Source organism: Tamandua tetradactyla, chromosome 5 (assembly GCF_023851605.1).
Source record: "Tamandua tetradactyla isolate mTamTet1 chromosome 5, mTamTet1.pri, whole genome shotgun sequence".
NCBI lineage: Eukaryota > Metazoa > Chordata > Mammalia > Pilosa > Myrmecophagidae > Tamandua > Tamandua tetradactyla.
The window spans coordinates 1,711,659-1,729,485 of NC_135331.1; the positions used below are offsets into that span (position 1 = coordinate 1,711,659).

Sequence of the window (17,827 nt, forward strand, 5' to 3'; positions counted from 1 at the left end):
TAAAGAAGAACTCAAAAGTTTGCAAAAACAAATGGCAGAACTTATGGGAAGGACAGGCTCAATAGAAGAGCTTAAATTAAAAAATTAAGACCTACAGCAGCAGATGTGAAGAGGCGGAATAAAGAATTAGTGAACTAAAGGTAAGGACATCTGAAATCCTAAACACAAAAGAACAGATAGAGAAAAGAAGGGAAAAGTACGAGCAAGGTCTCAGGAATTGAATGACAACATGAAACCCACGAATATGCATGTTGTGGGTGTCCTAGAAGGAGAAGAGACGGGAAAAGGGGCAGAAAAACTAATGGAGGAAAAAAAATCACTGAAAATTTCCCATCTTATGAAAGATTACAAATCCAAAAAGTGTAAAGTATCCTAAACAGAAAAGTTCTAAACAGACCTACACCAAGACATTTACTAATCAGACTGTCAGGTATCAAAGACAATGGGAGAATTCTAAAAGCAGCAAGAAAAAAGCAATCCATCACATACGAGGGAAATTTGATAACACTATATGCAGATTTCTCAGCAGAAACCATGGGGGCGAGAAAGCAGCAGTATGATATATTTAAGATTCTGAAAGAGAAAAACTGCCAAACAAGAGTTCAATACCCACGTATGCTTATTTGAAAGGATAGTGTACCCTAGAAAAGGTATGTTTTAATCCTAATCCAATCTTGTGGGGGCAGCCATTTCTTTGAATCCCTATTCAGCAATATAGGTTGGAAAGTTGATTAGATCATCTCCACAGAGATGTGGCTTGCCCAATTGTGGGTATAAATCTTGGATTACAGGAAAATGTGACTTCAACCATTCCAGGTAGGTCTTGATTAGTTTTCTGGAATCCTTTAAAACAGGAAGAATTTTGGAGTAAAATTCAGAATGATGAGAGCCACCAAAGAGTGACAAGAACCACGAGAGCCTATGGAGCCAGAGACCTTTGGAGATGAAGAAGGAAAACGCCCCTGGGGGGAGCTCCATAAAACAAGGAGCAAAGAGAGAAAGGTAGCAGATGTCACCATGTTTGTCATGTGCCCTTCCAATAAAGAGAGAAACCCTGAACATCATCAGCCTTACTGAATCTTCCCTGATGCCTTAGATTGGACATTTTTATAGCCTAGCTTTAATCTGGACATTTTTGCAGGCTTAGAACTGTAAATGTGCAACTTATTAAATTCCCCTTTTCAAAAGCTTTCCATTTCTGGTATATTGCATTCCAGCAGCTAGCAAACTAGAACACCACACAAAACTGTCTTTTAGGAATGACGGTGAGTTTAAAATATTTTCAGACAAATAGCCAGCAAGAGAGTTTATGACTAAGAGACCAGCTCTACAAGAAATACTAAAGGGAGCACGATAGGAAGATAGGAAAAGACAAGAGAGAGGTCTGGAGAAGAGTGTAGAAATGACGATTACTGGTAAAGGTAAAAAAAAAAAAAAAAAAAAAGAAAAAGAAAAAGAATAAGATAGGACATATAAAATTCAAAAGACAAAATGGTAGAAGAAAGTACTGGCTTTATAGTAATAATGCTAAATGTTAAAAGGTTAAACTCCTAAATCAAAAGGCACAGACTGACAAAATGGACCCATCAATATGCTATCTACCAGAGACTCACTTTAGACCCAAGGACAAAAAGAAATTGAAAGAGAAAGGTTGGGAAAAGGTATTTCATGTAAACAACAACCAGAAAAGAGCAGGGGTAGCTATAAAAATATCCAACAAATGATACTTCAAATGTAAAACAATTAAGAGACAAAAAAGGGCACTCTGTATTAATAAAAGGAACAATACAACAAGAAGACATAACAATCATAAATATTTATGCACCAAGCCAGAGTGCTCCAAAATACATGAGGCAAACACTGACAACACTAAAGGGAGAAATAAACACCTCTACCATAATAGTTGGAGACTTCAATTCTCCACTCTCATCAAAGGATAGACCATCTAGCCAAAGGCTCAATGAGGAAACGGAGATTTTGAATAATACAATAAATGAACTAGACTTAACAGATATTTACAGAACATTTTTTTTACACCCCACATCAGCAGGATACACATTTTTCTCAAGTGTTCATGGATCATTCTCAAAGACAGACTGTATGCTGGGCCACAAAACAAGTTTCAATAAATTTTAAAAGATTGAAATTATACAAAATAGTTCCTTAGATCATAATGGAATGAAGTTGGAAATCATTAACAGGTAGAGAGCCAGAAAATTCACAGATATATGGAGGCTAAATAACACACTCTCAAACAGTCAGTGGGTCAAGGAATAATGTATAAGAGAAATCAGTAAATATACTGGGGCAAATGAAAATGATAACATACCGTATCAAAATTTATGGGATGCAGGAAAGGTGGTACTGAGAGGAAAATTTATTGCCCAAATAAAAGGAAAGAAATAACAAAGAGCAGAGCAGAAATAAATAAATATGAGACTATGAAAACACTAGAGAAAAATCAACAAAACCACAAGTTGGTTCTTTGAGAAAAATCAGTGAAACTGATGTGCCTAGTTAGGCTGTCAAAAACAAAAAGGTGAGAGAGGGTGTAAATAAATAAAATCAGAAATAGAAGAGGGGACATAATCATCGACCCTGCAAAAATAACGGAAGTAATGACAGGATACTATGAGCAACATACGCTAATAAACTAGACAACACAGGTGAAATGGACAACTTCCTAGAAAAGCATAAACAACACTGACTGTAGAAGAAAGAGACAAGCTTATCCAAGAATAAGTGAATGGATTGAATTTGTCATCAAGAAGCTCCCAAAAAAGAAAAGTTCAGGACCAGATGGTTTCACCTATGAATTCTACCAAGCATTCAAGAAAGAACAAGCATCAAAAAAACTGAAGAGGAGGGAAAGCGATCTGTGCTCCTTCGAAAATATATACCACCAAAAAAGCCATGTTTTTGTTTTTTAATCCTGATTCAATGTTGCAGGTTGGAAATTTTTTATTAGATTATTGCCATGGAGGGATCCGTGACACACCCAACTATGGGTGTGGCCTTTGCTTACGTGGAGATGTGACTCCACCCACCCCAGGTGTGTCTTGATTAGTTTACCCGCATCTTTTAAAGCAGGGAATATTTTGGAGAGAGCCAGAAAGGACAGCACCAAAAGAGAGAGAGTTGACACAGATGTCTGAACATGCCTGGAGTCTAGCAGATGTTGCCATGAGATATTAAGCAAGTCAGAACCTGGATAGAGAGCCAAAGGAAGCCAAGAGATGAAAGCCAGGCCTCGAGAAGCAAAGTGAGGAACCCCCACAGGAAAAAAGGATGAAAGCAATGGAGCCCAGGGACAAGGGACCAACAGATGCCAGCCACATGACTACCCAGCTGACAGAGGTGCTCCTGACACATTGGCCTCTCTTGAGTGAAGGTAAACTCTTGCTGGTGCTTTAATTTGGGCAATTTTACTTCCTTAGAACTATAAACTTGTAACTTATTAAGTTTCCTTTATAAAAGTCATTCCACTTCTGGTATATTGTATTCCGGCAACTTCCAAACTAAGACACTACCTAACTCATTCTATGAAGCCATCATCACCCTAGTACCAACCCAGACAAAGATAAAAGAAAAGAAAATTACAGACCAATCTCTTTAATGAATAAAGATGTAAAAATCCTCAACAAAATATACTTGCAAATCAAATCCAGCAGCATATTAAAAAATTATATACCACAACCAAGTGAGATTTATTCCAGGTATGCAAGGCTGGTTCAACACAAGAAAATCAGGTAATATAATACACCATATCAATTAATCAAAGCAGAAAGACCACCATATCAACAAATCAGAGCAGAAAAACCACCTGATCATCTCAATTGACGCAGAAAACACATGATAAAATTTAACAACCTTTCTTGACAAAAAACCTTCAAAGGATAGGAATAGAAGGGAGCTTCCTCAACATCATAAAGGGAATATATGAAAAACTACAGCTAACATCATCTCAATGGGGAAAGACTGAAAGCTTTCCCTCTAAGATCAGGAACAAGACAAGGAGGTCCACTGTCACCACTGTTATTCAACATTGTGTGGAAAGTTCTAGTCAGAGCAAACAGACAAGAAAAAGAAATAAAAGGCACCCAAATTGGAAAGGAAGAAGTAAAACTCTCACTATTTGCAAATGATGTGATGCTGTCTGTTGAAAATCTCAAAAAATCTATAGCAAACTACTAGAGCTAATAAATGAGTACAGCAAAGTGGCAGGTTACAAGAGCAACACTCAAAAATCAGTACTATTACTATACACTAGTAATGAACAATCTGAGGAGAAAATCAAGAAAAAACTTCCATTTACGATAGCAACCTAAGGAATCAAATATTTAGGAAATAATTTAACTAAGTACACAAAACACTCATACACAGAAAACTGTAAGAAATTGCTAAAAGAAATCATGGAAGATCAAAATAAATCGAAGGGGGGCGGGCCGCGGTGGCTCAGCGGGCAAGAGTGCTTGCCTGCCATGCCGGAGGACCCCGGTTCGATTCCCGGCCCCAGCCCATGTAAAAAACAAACAAAAAAAACAAACAAAATATAATAAAATAAGAAAATGTTTAAAGATGTTTCCCTTTCTTCCTCCCTTCCTTCCTTCCATCCTTCCTTCCTTCTCTGTCTTTCTTTAAAAAAAAAAAAAAATAAATAAATAAATAAATAAATAAATAAATAAATCGAAGGGCATACCATGTTATTGAACTGGAAGACTAAATACAGGTAAGATGTTAACTCCACCCAAATTTATTTATAGATTAAATGCAATATCAATTAAAATCCCAACAACTTACTTTGCAGAAATAGAAGAACCAATAGCCAAATTTATTTGGAAGGGCAAGGTGCCCCAAATAGCTAAAATATCTTGAGAAAGAAAAATGAAGTAGGAGGTCTCACACTAAAAGCATCTTACAAAGCTACAGTGACCAAACAGCATGGTACTCCATGATCAATGGAATCAAATTGAGTGCTCAGAAATAGACCCTCTCATCTATGAACAACTGATCTTTGATAAGGCAGTCAAGCCAACACAACTGGGACAGAGCAGTCTCTTCAATAAATGGCATTTGGAGAACTGATACCCATATGCAAAAGAATTAAAGAGGATCCATATTGCATACCCTATTAAAAATTTAACTCAAAATGGAGCAAAGAGTTAAAACCATAAAACTTTCAGAAGAAAATATACAGAAATATCTTATACATTTTGTGAAAGGAGGTGGTTTCCTAGACCTTACATCCAAAGCATGAGTAATGAAAAAAAGAAATAGATAAATGGGAACTCCTCAAAATTAACCACTTTTCTGCAGCAAAGAACTTTGTCAAGAAAGTAAAAAGGCAGCCTATGCAATGGGAGACAATATTTGGAAACCACATATCAGATAAGGGTTTTGTTTTGTTTTGTTGCTTACATGGGCAGGCACCAGGAATGGAACCCAGGTCTCCAGCATGGCAGGCGAGAACTCTGCCTGCTGAGCCGCCGTGGCCTGCCTAGGATAAGGAATGGGATTGTGAATATGAAAGAAGTTCTAAAACTCAATAACAAAAAGACAAACAACCCAATTGAAAAATGGGCAAAAGACATGAACAGACACTTTTCAGGAGAAATACCAATGACTAAAAGGCATATGAAAAGATACTCAACTTCACTGGCTATTAGGGAAATTCAAATCAAAACCAGATTGAGATATCATGTCACACTCACTAGAATGCCATTATCCCAAAAAAACAAAAAAAAATTATAAATGCTAAAGAGGATGTGGAGAAAAAGCCATGTTTATCCACCGCTGGTGAGAATATAAAATGGTACAACCACTCAGGAAGGCAGTTTGATGGTTCCTCAGGAAGCTAAGTATAGAACTACCAGATGATCCAGCAATCCCGTGACTAGGTGTATGTGCAGAGGAACTGAAGGCAACGACACAAACGGACATTTGCACAGCAATGCTTATAGCAGCACTACTTATGACTGCCAAGAAATGGAAACAGCCCAATGTCCATCAATGGACGAGTTGCTCTCACTAATATGAACTAACATTAATGAGTGAACTTCGCAAATTAAAGTTAAGAACACTGGTTATCAGGAGATAGAAATAGGGTAGAGATTGGACATTTGGTGCTGAAGGAATTCAGAATGTGCAACAGGTCTGACCGTAAAAATTCAGGACAGCACAATGCTATCTAACGGTAGCACAATAATATAAGAACACTGAATGAAGCTAACTGTGAATACAGTTGAAGCAGAAGGCCTGGAGGCATGTGTCAGAAAACAGAGGATAAAGACTGAGACAGTGTAACTTTGAATGCCTAAAATGGACAGTGATGGTAATTAAATGTAAAAATAAAAAAATGTTTTTGTATGAGGGAGTCACAAATGAATGTCAACACTGCAAGGTGTTGAAAATGGGATGTGTGTTAGTTTGCAAGCTGCCGGAATGTGATATACCAGAACATTTTAAATTTTCCTTTTAAAAGGAGAATTTAATAAGTTACAAGTTTACATTCTAAGGAAGTGAAAGTGCCCAAACTAAGGCACCAACAGGTTACCTTCCCTCAAGGAAGGTAGTTTGGTCTGCAACACTTCTATCAGCTGGAAAGTCACATGGCAGCATCTTCTGGTCCCTTGCTCCTGGGCTCCATTGCTTTCAGTTTCTGTTCCTTTTAAGGTTCTTCACTTTGCTTCTCCCGGGCTAGCTTTCATCTCTTGGCATCCCTTAGCTCTCTCCAGGTTCTGGGTTGCTTAACATCTCATGGTGAGCTCTGCTGGGCTCCGAGCATCTCCAAACATGTGTCTCTGTGTCAGCTTTGCTGTGAAGTTTCTGTCAGCTATGAGGTTTCTGTTCTTTCTCTCAGCTCTGTCATTTCTGAGGTTATTCCAAAATGTTTCCTTTTAAAGGTCATCAAGAGCCACCTGGAATGGGTGGAGTCACATCTCCATCTAATCAAAAGTTAATATCCACAATTGGATGTGTCACGTCTCCACTGAGATAATCTAATAAAGATTCCAACCTATATTATCAAGTCAGAATTAAAAGGCTGCTCCCACAGGATTGGGTCAGAATTGAAATATGGCTTTTCTAGGGTACATAATCAATACTTTCAAACTGGATGATATACAGGAAAAAAATACAATCAATGCAACCTATGGTCTACAGCCAACAATAACATTGTAATATGCTTCCAGTGAATGTAACAAAGGCATTATGCCAAAATTAAATGTCAACTAGTGGGGGATATGAAGGAGTGGTATGGAATACTTTGCAGAAGTAAAGGAAATGTCTTCATATAGATCGTGATAGTGAAGGCATGGGTCTGTGATTAAACCAAGAACTTCTGATTTTATACTTAGGTTAGACTGTATGATACATGAATAAAACTGCTTATAAATGAACAGTAAGGGTGCATGGGTGGTTCAGTGGTAGAATGCTCACCTTCCATGCAGAAGACCCAGGTCCGATTCCCAGACCATGTACCCCCAAGAACACATGAACAGAGAAATGAGTGCTGGAGATAATGTGGAGAAAAAGATATACCTATTTACTGTTGGCAGAGAAGCTGAGAGATGTAGCCCCTCTGGAGGACAGTATGGTGGGTTTCACAGGAGGCTAGGGGTGGGGCTGCCATATGATCCTGCAACCCTGCTGCTAAGCACATACCTGGAGAAACTGAGAGTGGGTACACGAATGCACACTTTCACACTGGTATTTTTTAGTGAATGTTGGTGATTCACAATGGACAGAAGCGGCCTGAGGGTATGACAATGGAGGAATCGAAGGGGGAACTGTGATGTATACGTAAAATGGACTACATTGCAAGAAGCAATGAAATTGTGAGGCATGCAACTAGGTGAAAGAACCTTAAGGAACGTATGTTGAATGAAATGTCAGAAACAAAAAGACAAATACTATCATGCCTCACTCATATGGACTAACTATAATATAAAAACTCAGAGAACGGAAGTTGAGAGCATGGGTTATCAGGCTAGAGCCTATTGTAAAGGGTCCAAGATTGTAAGCTGTTACAGCAATCACATATATTCATGAGTTGTAACTGTTATTTCTAAATTCTGAGATACTGAGCTGTTTGTATATAACCTGGTCATTCCCAGAAACTTTGGGTATTTATACGGTATCTGAGACTCAGAGTTAGAGCTCTGAAGCTATGAAAATCAGCAGTACTGCATACAGGACATGTTTGAAAAGTTGAAGAAGGAATCATACTTCTTCATAGAGACATGAAAGAAGATGATCTGGACAGGAGTAAGGCAGATTAGAACACAGGGTAAAGGATGATATTGCCCATATTTATGAGCTTCAACTTCTATGTGAGACCAAAGGGAGAGATGATTATTTGATGTAACATGTATACTTTGGGTAGCGCATTACCTAATTTAACTCGTATGGTCAGTTTAGTTGAACACTATAAGTACATGGAATCTTGAACAGGGCGTGAGATCTTCTTGGTTTGTCCAGGTTAGTGTGATGCCCCGATATATCCCAGAGTAATTTAGGCAGTGAATAAAGAAGTATTTACAAAGTCCCCTTGGGGGACTGGGGAGAAAGGAGGAAATACTCATCTTCCCAATTTGGAGAATTTCTGATATTCTCACAAGCCATGGGGACGATCAGATCAATGGGCCAAGTCCTCGATCTTGGGGATTTACCCTATGAAACTTATTCCTGCAAAGGATAGGATAAGCCTACTTAAAATTATACCCAAGAATCACCCCCAGAGAACCTCTTTTGTTGCTCAGATGTGGCCTTTCTCTAAGCCAACTCAGGAGGTGAACTCACTGCCCACCATCCCCCTACCCCCAAGTGGGACATGACTTCCACAGGTGTAAATTTCCCTGGCAACATGGGACATGACTCCCAGGGATGAGTAGGACCCAGCATCATGGCACTGAGAGAGACTTCCTGACCAAAAGGAGGAAGAGAGAAACGAGACAAAATTAAGTTTCAGTGGCTAATAGATTTCAAATAGAGTTGAGAGGTTATCCTGGAGATTATTCTTATGCATTACACAGATATTCCTTTTTAGTTTATGATGTATTTGGAGTGGCTGAAGGAAAGTACCTAAAACTGTTGGAACTGTATTCCATTACCCTTGATTCTTGAAGATGATTGTATAACTTTCACAATATGACCATGTGATGGTGAAAACTATGTGGCTCACACACTCTTTCTCCGGGGTATGGACAAATGAGTAAAAAAAATAAGGACAATGAATAAATAAAGAATAGGGGGAAGAGTAAAAAAAAAAAAAAGGTTTTTGCAATGGGTTTGCCTCCAGAACACAGGTGTTGTGAAAACCATCACTACATCTTAAGCCAAAATGGGAAAGGAAAAGACTCATATCAACATTGTCATTATTGGACACATAGATTCGGGCAAGTTCACCATAACTGGCCATCTGATCTACAAATGAGGTGGAATCAACAAAAGAACCATTGAAAAATTTGAGAAGGAGGCTACTGAGATGGGAAAGGGGTCCTTCAAGTATGCCCGGGTCTTGGATAAACTAAAAGCTGAACAGGAGCGTGGCATCACCATCGATATCTCCCTGTGGAAATTTGAGACCAGCAAGTATTATGTGACCATAGCTGATGCCCAAGGACACAGAGACTTTATTAAAAACATGATCACAATGAGATATCATCTCACACCCACCAGAATGGCCATTATCAACAAAACAAAAAATGACAAGTGCTGGAGAGGATGTGGAGAAAGAGGCACACTTATCCACTGTTGGTGGGAATGTCAAATGGTGCAACCACTGTGGAAGGCCGTTTGGCAGTTCCTCAAAAAACTGAATATAGAACTGCCATACGACCCAGCAATACCATTGCTAGGTATCTACTCAAAGGACTTAAGGGCAAAGACACAAACGGACATTTGCACTCCAATGTTTATAGCAGCGTTATTTACAATTGCAAAGAGATGGAAACAGCCAAAATGTCCATCAACAGACGAGTGGCTAAACAAACTGTGGTATATACATACGATGGAATATTATGCAGCGTTAAGACAGGATAAACTTATGAAGCATGTAATAACATGGATGGACCTAGAGAACATTATGCTGAGTGAGACTAGCCAAAAACTAAAGGACAAATACTGTATGGTCTCACTGATGTGAACCAACATTAGAGAATAAACTTGGAATATGTCATTGGTAACAGAGACCATCAGGAGTTAGAAACAGGGTAAGATAATGGGTAATTGGAGCTGAAGGGATACAGACTGTGCAACAGAACTAGATACAAAAACTCAAAAATGGACAGCACAATACTATCTAATTGTAATGTAATTATGTTAAAACACTGAATGAAGCTGCATCTGAGCTATAGTGGTTTTTTGTTTGTGTTCTTTTGTTTTTTTTCTTTTTCCTTTTTTTATATTTTTTTATTTTTATTATTATTTTTATTTTTTCTCTATATTATCATTCTATATCTTTTTCTGTTGTTTTGCTAGTTCTTTTCCTAAATCGATGCAAATGTACTAAGAAATGATGATCATACATCTATGCTATGATATTAAGAATTACTGATTGCATATGTAGAATGGAATGATTTCTAAATGTTGTGCTAGTTAATTTTTTTTAATTAATTAAAAAAAAAAAAAACACGATCGCAGGCACATTTCAGGCTGACTATACAGTCCTGATTGTTGCTGCTGGTGTTGGTGAATTTGAAGCTGGTATATCTAAGAATGGGCAGACCCAAGAGCGTGCCCTTCTGGCTTACACACTGGGTGTGAAACAACTAATAGTTGGTGTTAACAAAATGGATTCCATCGAACCACCTTACAGTCAGAAGAGATATGAGGAAATCATTAAAGAAGTCAGCAACCTACATTAAGAATATTGGCTACAACCCTGACACAGTAGCATTTATGCCAATTTCTGGTTGGAACGGTGACAATATGCTAGAGCCAAGTGCTAATATGCCTTGGTTCAAGGGATAGAAAGTCACCCGAAAGGATGGTAATGCCAGTGGAACCACGCTGCTTGAAGCTCTGGATTGCATTCTGCCACCTATTCGTCCAAGTGACAAGCCCTTGTGTCTGCCTCCTCAGGATGTCTACAAAACTGGTGGTATTGGCACTGTGCCTGTGGGCCGAGTGCAGACTGGTGTTCTCAAACCAGGCATGGTGGTCACCTTTGCACCCGTAAACATTACAACTGAAGTCAAGTCTGCTGAAATGCACCATGAAGCTTTGAGTGAAGCTCTTCCTGGGGACAATGTGAGCTTTAATGTCAAGAATGTGTCTGTAAAAGATGTTCGTCATGGCAATGTGACTGGTGACAGCAAAAACAACCCACCGATGGAAGCAGCTGGCTTCACTGCTGAGGTGATTATTCTGAGCCATCCAGGTCAAATCAGTGCTGGCTGTGCACCTGTGCTGGATTGTCACACAGCTCACACTGCTTGCAAGTTTGCCGAGCTGAAGGAGGAGATTGGTTGCCGTTCTGGCAAGAAGTTGGAAGAAGGCCCCAAATTCCTGAAGTCTGGTGATGCTGCCATCGTTGATATGGTTCCTGACAAGCTCATGTGTATTGAGAGTTTCTCTGACTATCCTCCTCCAGGTTGTTTTGCTGTTGTAATATGAGACAGACAGTTGCTGTGGGTGTCATCAAGGAGTGGAAAAAAAGGCTGCTGGAGCTGGCAAGGTCACCAAGTCTGCCCAGAAAGCTAAATGAGTATTACCCATAACACCTGTCTCTCCAGCCTTACTCAGTGGTGGAAGAACGGTCTCAGAACTGTCTGTCTCAATTGGCCATTTAAGTTTAACAGTAAAAGACTGGTTAATGATAGCAATGCATCGTAAAACCTTCAGAAGGAAAAGAATGTTTTGTGGACCATTTGTTTTTGTGTGGCAGTTTTAAGTTATTAGTTTTTAAAATCAGTACTTTTTAAATGGAAACAATGACAAAAATCTGTCACAGAATTTTGAGACCCATTAAAACAAAGTTTAATGAGGGAAAAAAAGAAAAATTGGACAGACTGAAATACCATGGTCAATGAGAGGAAGGGGTAAGGGGTATACAATGTATGAGTTTTTTCTTCTGTCCTTTTATTTTTTCTGGAGTGATGCAAATGTCCTAAAATGATCATGGTGATGAATACACAACTATGTGTGTGATGCTACTGTGAGCCAACAATTGTATACTCTGTATGGACTGTATGTACGTGAAGGTATCTCAATAAAAATACATATTTTTTAAATATGAAGAGAGAATACAGGACCCTGAAAGATAATTACATCGTGACTGAGAGGGAGAAGCAGGGTGCAGAGCTATTCATATGGGGAAAAGGAGAGCTCCTTCACACTGAGATCTATGGTTTCTGGAAACCTATTGCTTCTTTCGACTTTTCCAGAACTAGCAGTAGCACCTCCTAAAATTTTTCCCAAGCACTGTGTGCCTGCTTTGGGAACAGGAGTAAGGAAATAAATTATTAGCCAGAAACAGAAGGCAAGCTAGACCAGAAGACCAGGTGGTTGTGAGCAGAGGCCAGTCAGTGGGCGTGGGGACTGTGGCACAGGTACCTCACTGTCCCCACGTGACTACCTCTGCCACACCCCTTCTTGCCTTAGCCTCCTCTGCCCCTGCTGACCCTGGGCACCAGTGTGGCTCTGGGGTGCTACAGGACCCTAATTCCCACTGCCTGGCAAGACAGGTAAGAAAAGGAACCCTACTGCCACTCCCAGAAATGCAGCAGGGAAGATATATTTATCCCAACCATTCACACTCAACCCACCACCCTTCAAAAATGAGTTACGCAATAGTTATTTTCTACAGGAAAATGTACATAAAACATACTATGTACATTATGAGTCAGAAAGTCTTTTGAGACTTGGTCTGGGAAGCCCACCCTCCCTTTACAGGCACACCTCAGAGATATTGTGAGTTTGACTTCAGATCACAACATAGCAAATATCATGATGAAGTGAGTCAAAGAATTTTTTATTTCCCGGTATATAAAAGTTATGTTTACACTATACTGTAGGGTTGGGTGCAGTAGCATTATGTCTAAAAAAAAAAAAAATGTACATGCCTTAATTAAAATTACTTTATTGCTTAAAAATGCTAATATCATCCGAGACTTTACTGAATCATATTGGTAGAGGGTGTCTCCTTGATGCTGACAGCTGCTGACTGATCAGGGCGGTAGCTGCTAAAGACTGGGCCGGTCATGGTAATTTCTTAAAATAAGACAACAGTGAAGTCTGCCACACTGACTGACACCTCCTTTCAAGAAAAACTTCTCTGTAGCATGAGATGCTGTTTTATGGCATTTTAACCACAGTAGAATTTCTTTCAAAATTGGAGTCAATCCTCTTTAACCCTGCCACTCACTACTTTATCAGCTAAGTTTATGTAATATTCTCAAACCTTTGTGGTCATTTCAACAATGTTAATAGCACTTTCACCAGGGGTAGAATTCATCTCATGAAACCACTTTCTTTGCTCATCTGTAAGAAGCACCTTGTAATTTTCCAGGAACTTACAACTTCCAGATGGGTCCCTAGACCAGGTTAAGTCCTGAAGTGCAACAAGTCCAGCCTCTCCAGAACATCAACTAGTTCCACCCCCATCCCATATCATCAACAGCCCCTTCCAACATGAAAAAGTTAGAATGTGCATAGCCCAAATACCCCTAAAGAGTGGGAGAGAAAGATCAAAAGTGATGGTGGAGTTACACAGAGAAGGTAGGGTTTAACAAATGAGTATGACTGCTGAATCATTATACTGGTATTTCTTTTAGTTTCCAGTATCTTAGAGCAGCTAGAAGTAAAATTGTAGACTTGTAACCCATACCAAACTCTGAAATTTGCTCTACCACTAACTGTTGTGATATGCTTTGAAATTTATTACTTTTTAAAATATACATTATTTTTCACACACAAAAAAAAATACTAAAAAAAAGAACCATCTCCTATCACCTTGTTAGTCAAGATGTAATGGAGGGCGGGCCACGGTGGCTCAGCAGGTAAGGACGCTTGCCTGCCATGCCAGAGGACCTGGGTTTGATTCCTGGTGCCTGCCCATGTTAAAAAAAAAAAAAAAGCTGTAGTGGAGAGGCTGGAGGGAACTACCTGAAAATGTGGAGCTGTGTTCCAGTAGCCATGTTTCTTGAAGATGATTGTGTAATGATATAGCTTTCACAGTGTGACAGTGTGATTGTGAAAACCTTGTGTCTGATGCTCCTTTTATCTACCTTATCAACCAGATGAGTAAAACATATGGAATAAAAATAAATAATAGGGGTAACAAACATCAAAATAAATTTAGAGTGAAATGCTGGTGTTCGGTGAGGGGGAGGGGTGGGGGGTATGGTGTGTACAAATTTTTTGTTGTCTTTTTATTTCTTTTTCTGAATAGATGCAAATGTTCCAAGAAATGATCATGATGACGAACATGCAACTATGTGATGATATGTGAATTAGTGATTATGCATGTAGAACGGAATGATCAAAAGTTACGAACATTTGCATTTGTTTGGTGTTTTTGGTATTTTAAAAAAATTTTTAAAATAATAAAATAAAAAAAACTAAAAACAAATAAATAAATAAAAGAACCATCTCCTCATTTGTTAAAGTTTTATCCAGAGATTACAGAAATTCAGTCAAATCTTCAGGCACTACTTCTAAATCTGGTTCTCTTGCTATTTTGACCACATCTGTAGTTACTTCCTCCACTGCAGTCATCCATGATAGCTGGAATCCACTTCTTCCAAACTCCTGTGAATGCTGATATTTTGACCTCCTCCCATGAATTATGAATGTTCTTAACAGCATCTAGAATGAGAATCCTTTCCAGAAGTTTTCCAATTTTCTTTAGCCAGATCCACCAAAGGAATTACTATCCATGTCAGCTATAGCCTTATGAAATTTATTTCTTAAATAATAAGACTTGAAAGTAGAAATTGCTCCTTAATCACATGGGCTGCAGAATGGATTGTGTTAGCAGGCATGAAAATGATGTTAATCTCAATATATATTTCCATCATAGCTCCTGGGGAACCAGGTACATTATTAAGGAGCAGTCATATTTTGAAGAGAATATATTTTTCTGAGCTGGAAGTCTAAACAGTGGGCTTAAAATATTCAGTAAAGCATGCTGTAAACAGATGTGCTGACATCCAGGCTATGCTGTTCCATATAAAGAGCACAGGCAGTCAATTTAGTGTAATTCTTAAGGGCCCCAAGATTTTTGGAATGGTAAGTGAGCACAAGCTTTAACTGAATGTCACCAGCTACACTGACCCTAAAAGTGAATCAGCCCGATCGGTCCTATAACTACTTTTTGAAGAGTACTTTGAAAACCATTGCTTTTTTATTTCTTTGTTTTGTATATGTTATACCATACAACAAAAAAAAGTTAAAAAAAACAATTAAAAAAGTGAATCTGCCTGTCCTCTGAAGCTTTGAAGCCAGGCATATAAGGCTGTTTCGTCTACACTGAAAATCTGTTTGGTATAGTCACCTTCATCAATGATCTTAGCTGGATAACTTGCTGCAGCTTCTACATCAGTGCCTGCTGCTTCACCTTGCACATTTATATTATGGAGACAGCTTCTTTCCTTTAACCTCAAGAACCAAGCTCTGCTAGCTTCAACTTTTCTGAAGCTTCCTAATCTCTCTCAGCCTTCATGAAATTGAAGAGTTAGGGCCTAGCTCTGGATTAGGCTTCTAGCCAAACCACCAAAACTTTCTCCATATCAGCAACAAGGCTGCTTTGCCTTCTCATCATTCGCATGTTCACTGGAGCAGCACTTTTTATCTCGCTCAAGAACTTTTCCTCTGCACTCATGTTTGGCTAACCGGCACAGGAGGCCTAGTTGTGGGTCTATCCTGACTACTGACCTGCTTTTCCCACCAAGTCTCATCTTTTCTAGCTCTAGACTTAAAGTAAGAGACAGGGTGCACGGGGGGTTCAGTGGTAGAATTCTCACCTTCCATGCAGGAGACCCGGGTTCAATTCCCCGACCACGTACCCAAAAAAACAAATGAACAACAATAACAAAAAAACCTGAGAGACATGCGACTCTTTCTTTCACTTGAACACTCTGATACCACTGTGGAGTTACCAACTGGCCTTACATCTCAGGGAAAAGGAAGGCCCAAGGAGACGGAGAGAGATGGGGAATAGCTGGTTGGTGCAGCAATCAAAATGCATACAACATTTAAAAATTAAACTCACTGTCTTAAATGGGTGTGGTACAAGCATCCCAAAACATTTACAATAGTAACATCAAAGATCACTGATCACAGATTACTGTGAAAGATATAATAAAACTGAAAAAGTGTGAAATACTGTGAGAATTAACAATATGTGACACAGACATGAAATGAGTACACACTGTTAAAAAAATGGTTTCAATAGACTTGTTTCAAGCTGGGTGGCCACAAACCTTCAATTCGAAGATAAACACGGGATCTGCATTTAAGCGAAGCACAATAAAACAAGACATGCATGCATATCCCTACTATTATAAAAATGCCTTTTAAATTCCAAAGACCACCCAGTCAGTACTCAACAACAGTGGCAGCCCGTATTTCAAACGTACCTTCTTAGCAGCTGCCATCTTCCACCTTCTCTCCTGGGCAAAGTCCGTGGCCATCCACTGCATTTCCTCCAGCAAATAGTCCCAGTGAGATTTCGGTCGCGGAGCTTCCTGCAGCTTTGGCAGCCGTCTCACAGACCACAGACCTTCTTTCCTTAACTCTGCGATTCGCTGATGAATTTGGTTTTCCTGCCAGAAATGGAGGGGGCAGAGTAGCAAGAAGTACATAATTGTGTTCTAATTCAGACATCACCTAGTTGAAAACTGCTATGTGAGAGGCTACTGAACAAGATAAAGAAACCTCAAGGGAGTCAGGGTTAGACCCACAGTCAAACGCAGTGCAATCAAAAACAAATTTCTAGGGTGGTGCAATGGTGGTTCAGAGGCAGAATTCTCACCTGCCATGCTAGAGACCTGGGTTCAATTCCTGACCCTGCCCACGCTAAAACAAAAACAAAAAAAAATTCTAGAAAAGTTCAAAGGTAAGGCCAAGCACTTCTCCCTGAAGAATCTGAGAGAAAGGTGAACAGAGGGTCACATCTGAACTGAGCTCAGAAGGATGGGAAATCCAGGAAAGGAGTGTCAAGCACGGATTTTCCAAGGGGAGAAGAGATGACAAGCAGAGACAAAGTGGGAGGAGGTCCAGAAAGGCCCAAAGCACGAACCCATGCTTCAAGACATGGTGGGGGGGATACAAGGAGTCAGAGACTCACTGAAGCAGAGTCACTAAAGGGGGTCTCCAAAGGGGAAGGAGGGCCTCTAAAAGGGAAGTACCTAAAGCGGGGGGATCCCCAAAAGAGGACTCATAGTGTTGTGTTTTTTAAATGTACAAATATCAGAACAACAATGTCAGCAACCAAAGAGTAAAAACAACCTTACACTATCATGACCTCAACAAAACATCGACACTCATTTCATTTTTTCACATTCCCCTCCGATCCCTGCCCATGAGCTCTTCCTAATTTTACACGGTAATCCAGGGTGGAGGTAAGTATATAGTCTGCTTTTTTTTTTTTTTTTAATTTCAAATAAAAGCCTTTTCTTGGAAGGTTCCACAAAGAGGTGAGCCCTGAACTAAGTTCTGAAGAATGGAAAGTATTTAGAGACCAAGATAAGGGTGTTGGGTATTTTGCGGAGTGGGGACAGTGTGGGGAAGGCACAGATCTAGGTAGCTAGATGGAAAGAAATGCACATCTGCGGAGGAAAGTAGCATCTGTCGACTTGGAGCCCACACCTCTATACTCAGCACC

The 17,827-nt window shown here is 39.4% G+C and overlaps 1 protein-coding gene and 1 pseudogene across 1 annotated transcript in view; one reads left to right on the forward strand and one right to left on the reverse strand.

The window, feature by feature from the left end:
- EP400 (E1A binding protein p400) overlaps positions 1-17,827 on the reverse strand; it is a 194,152-nt gene that overhangs the window by 121,339 nt on the left and 54,986 nt on the right. The window contains 1 exon segment of the mRNA XM_077159524.1: positions 16,581-16,766. Within this exon segment, the coding sequence (XP_077015639.1) occupies positions 16,581-16,766 (186 nt within the window).
- Positions 9,301-11,707, forward strand: LOC143683467 (elongation factor 1-alpha 1-like; annotated as a pseudogene).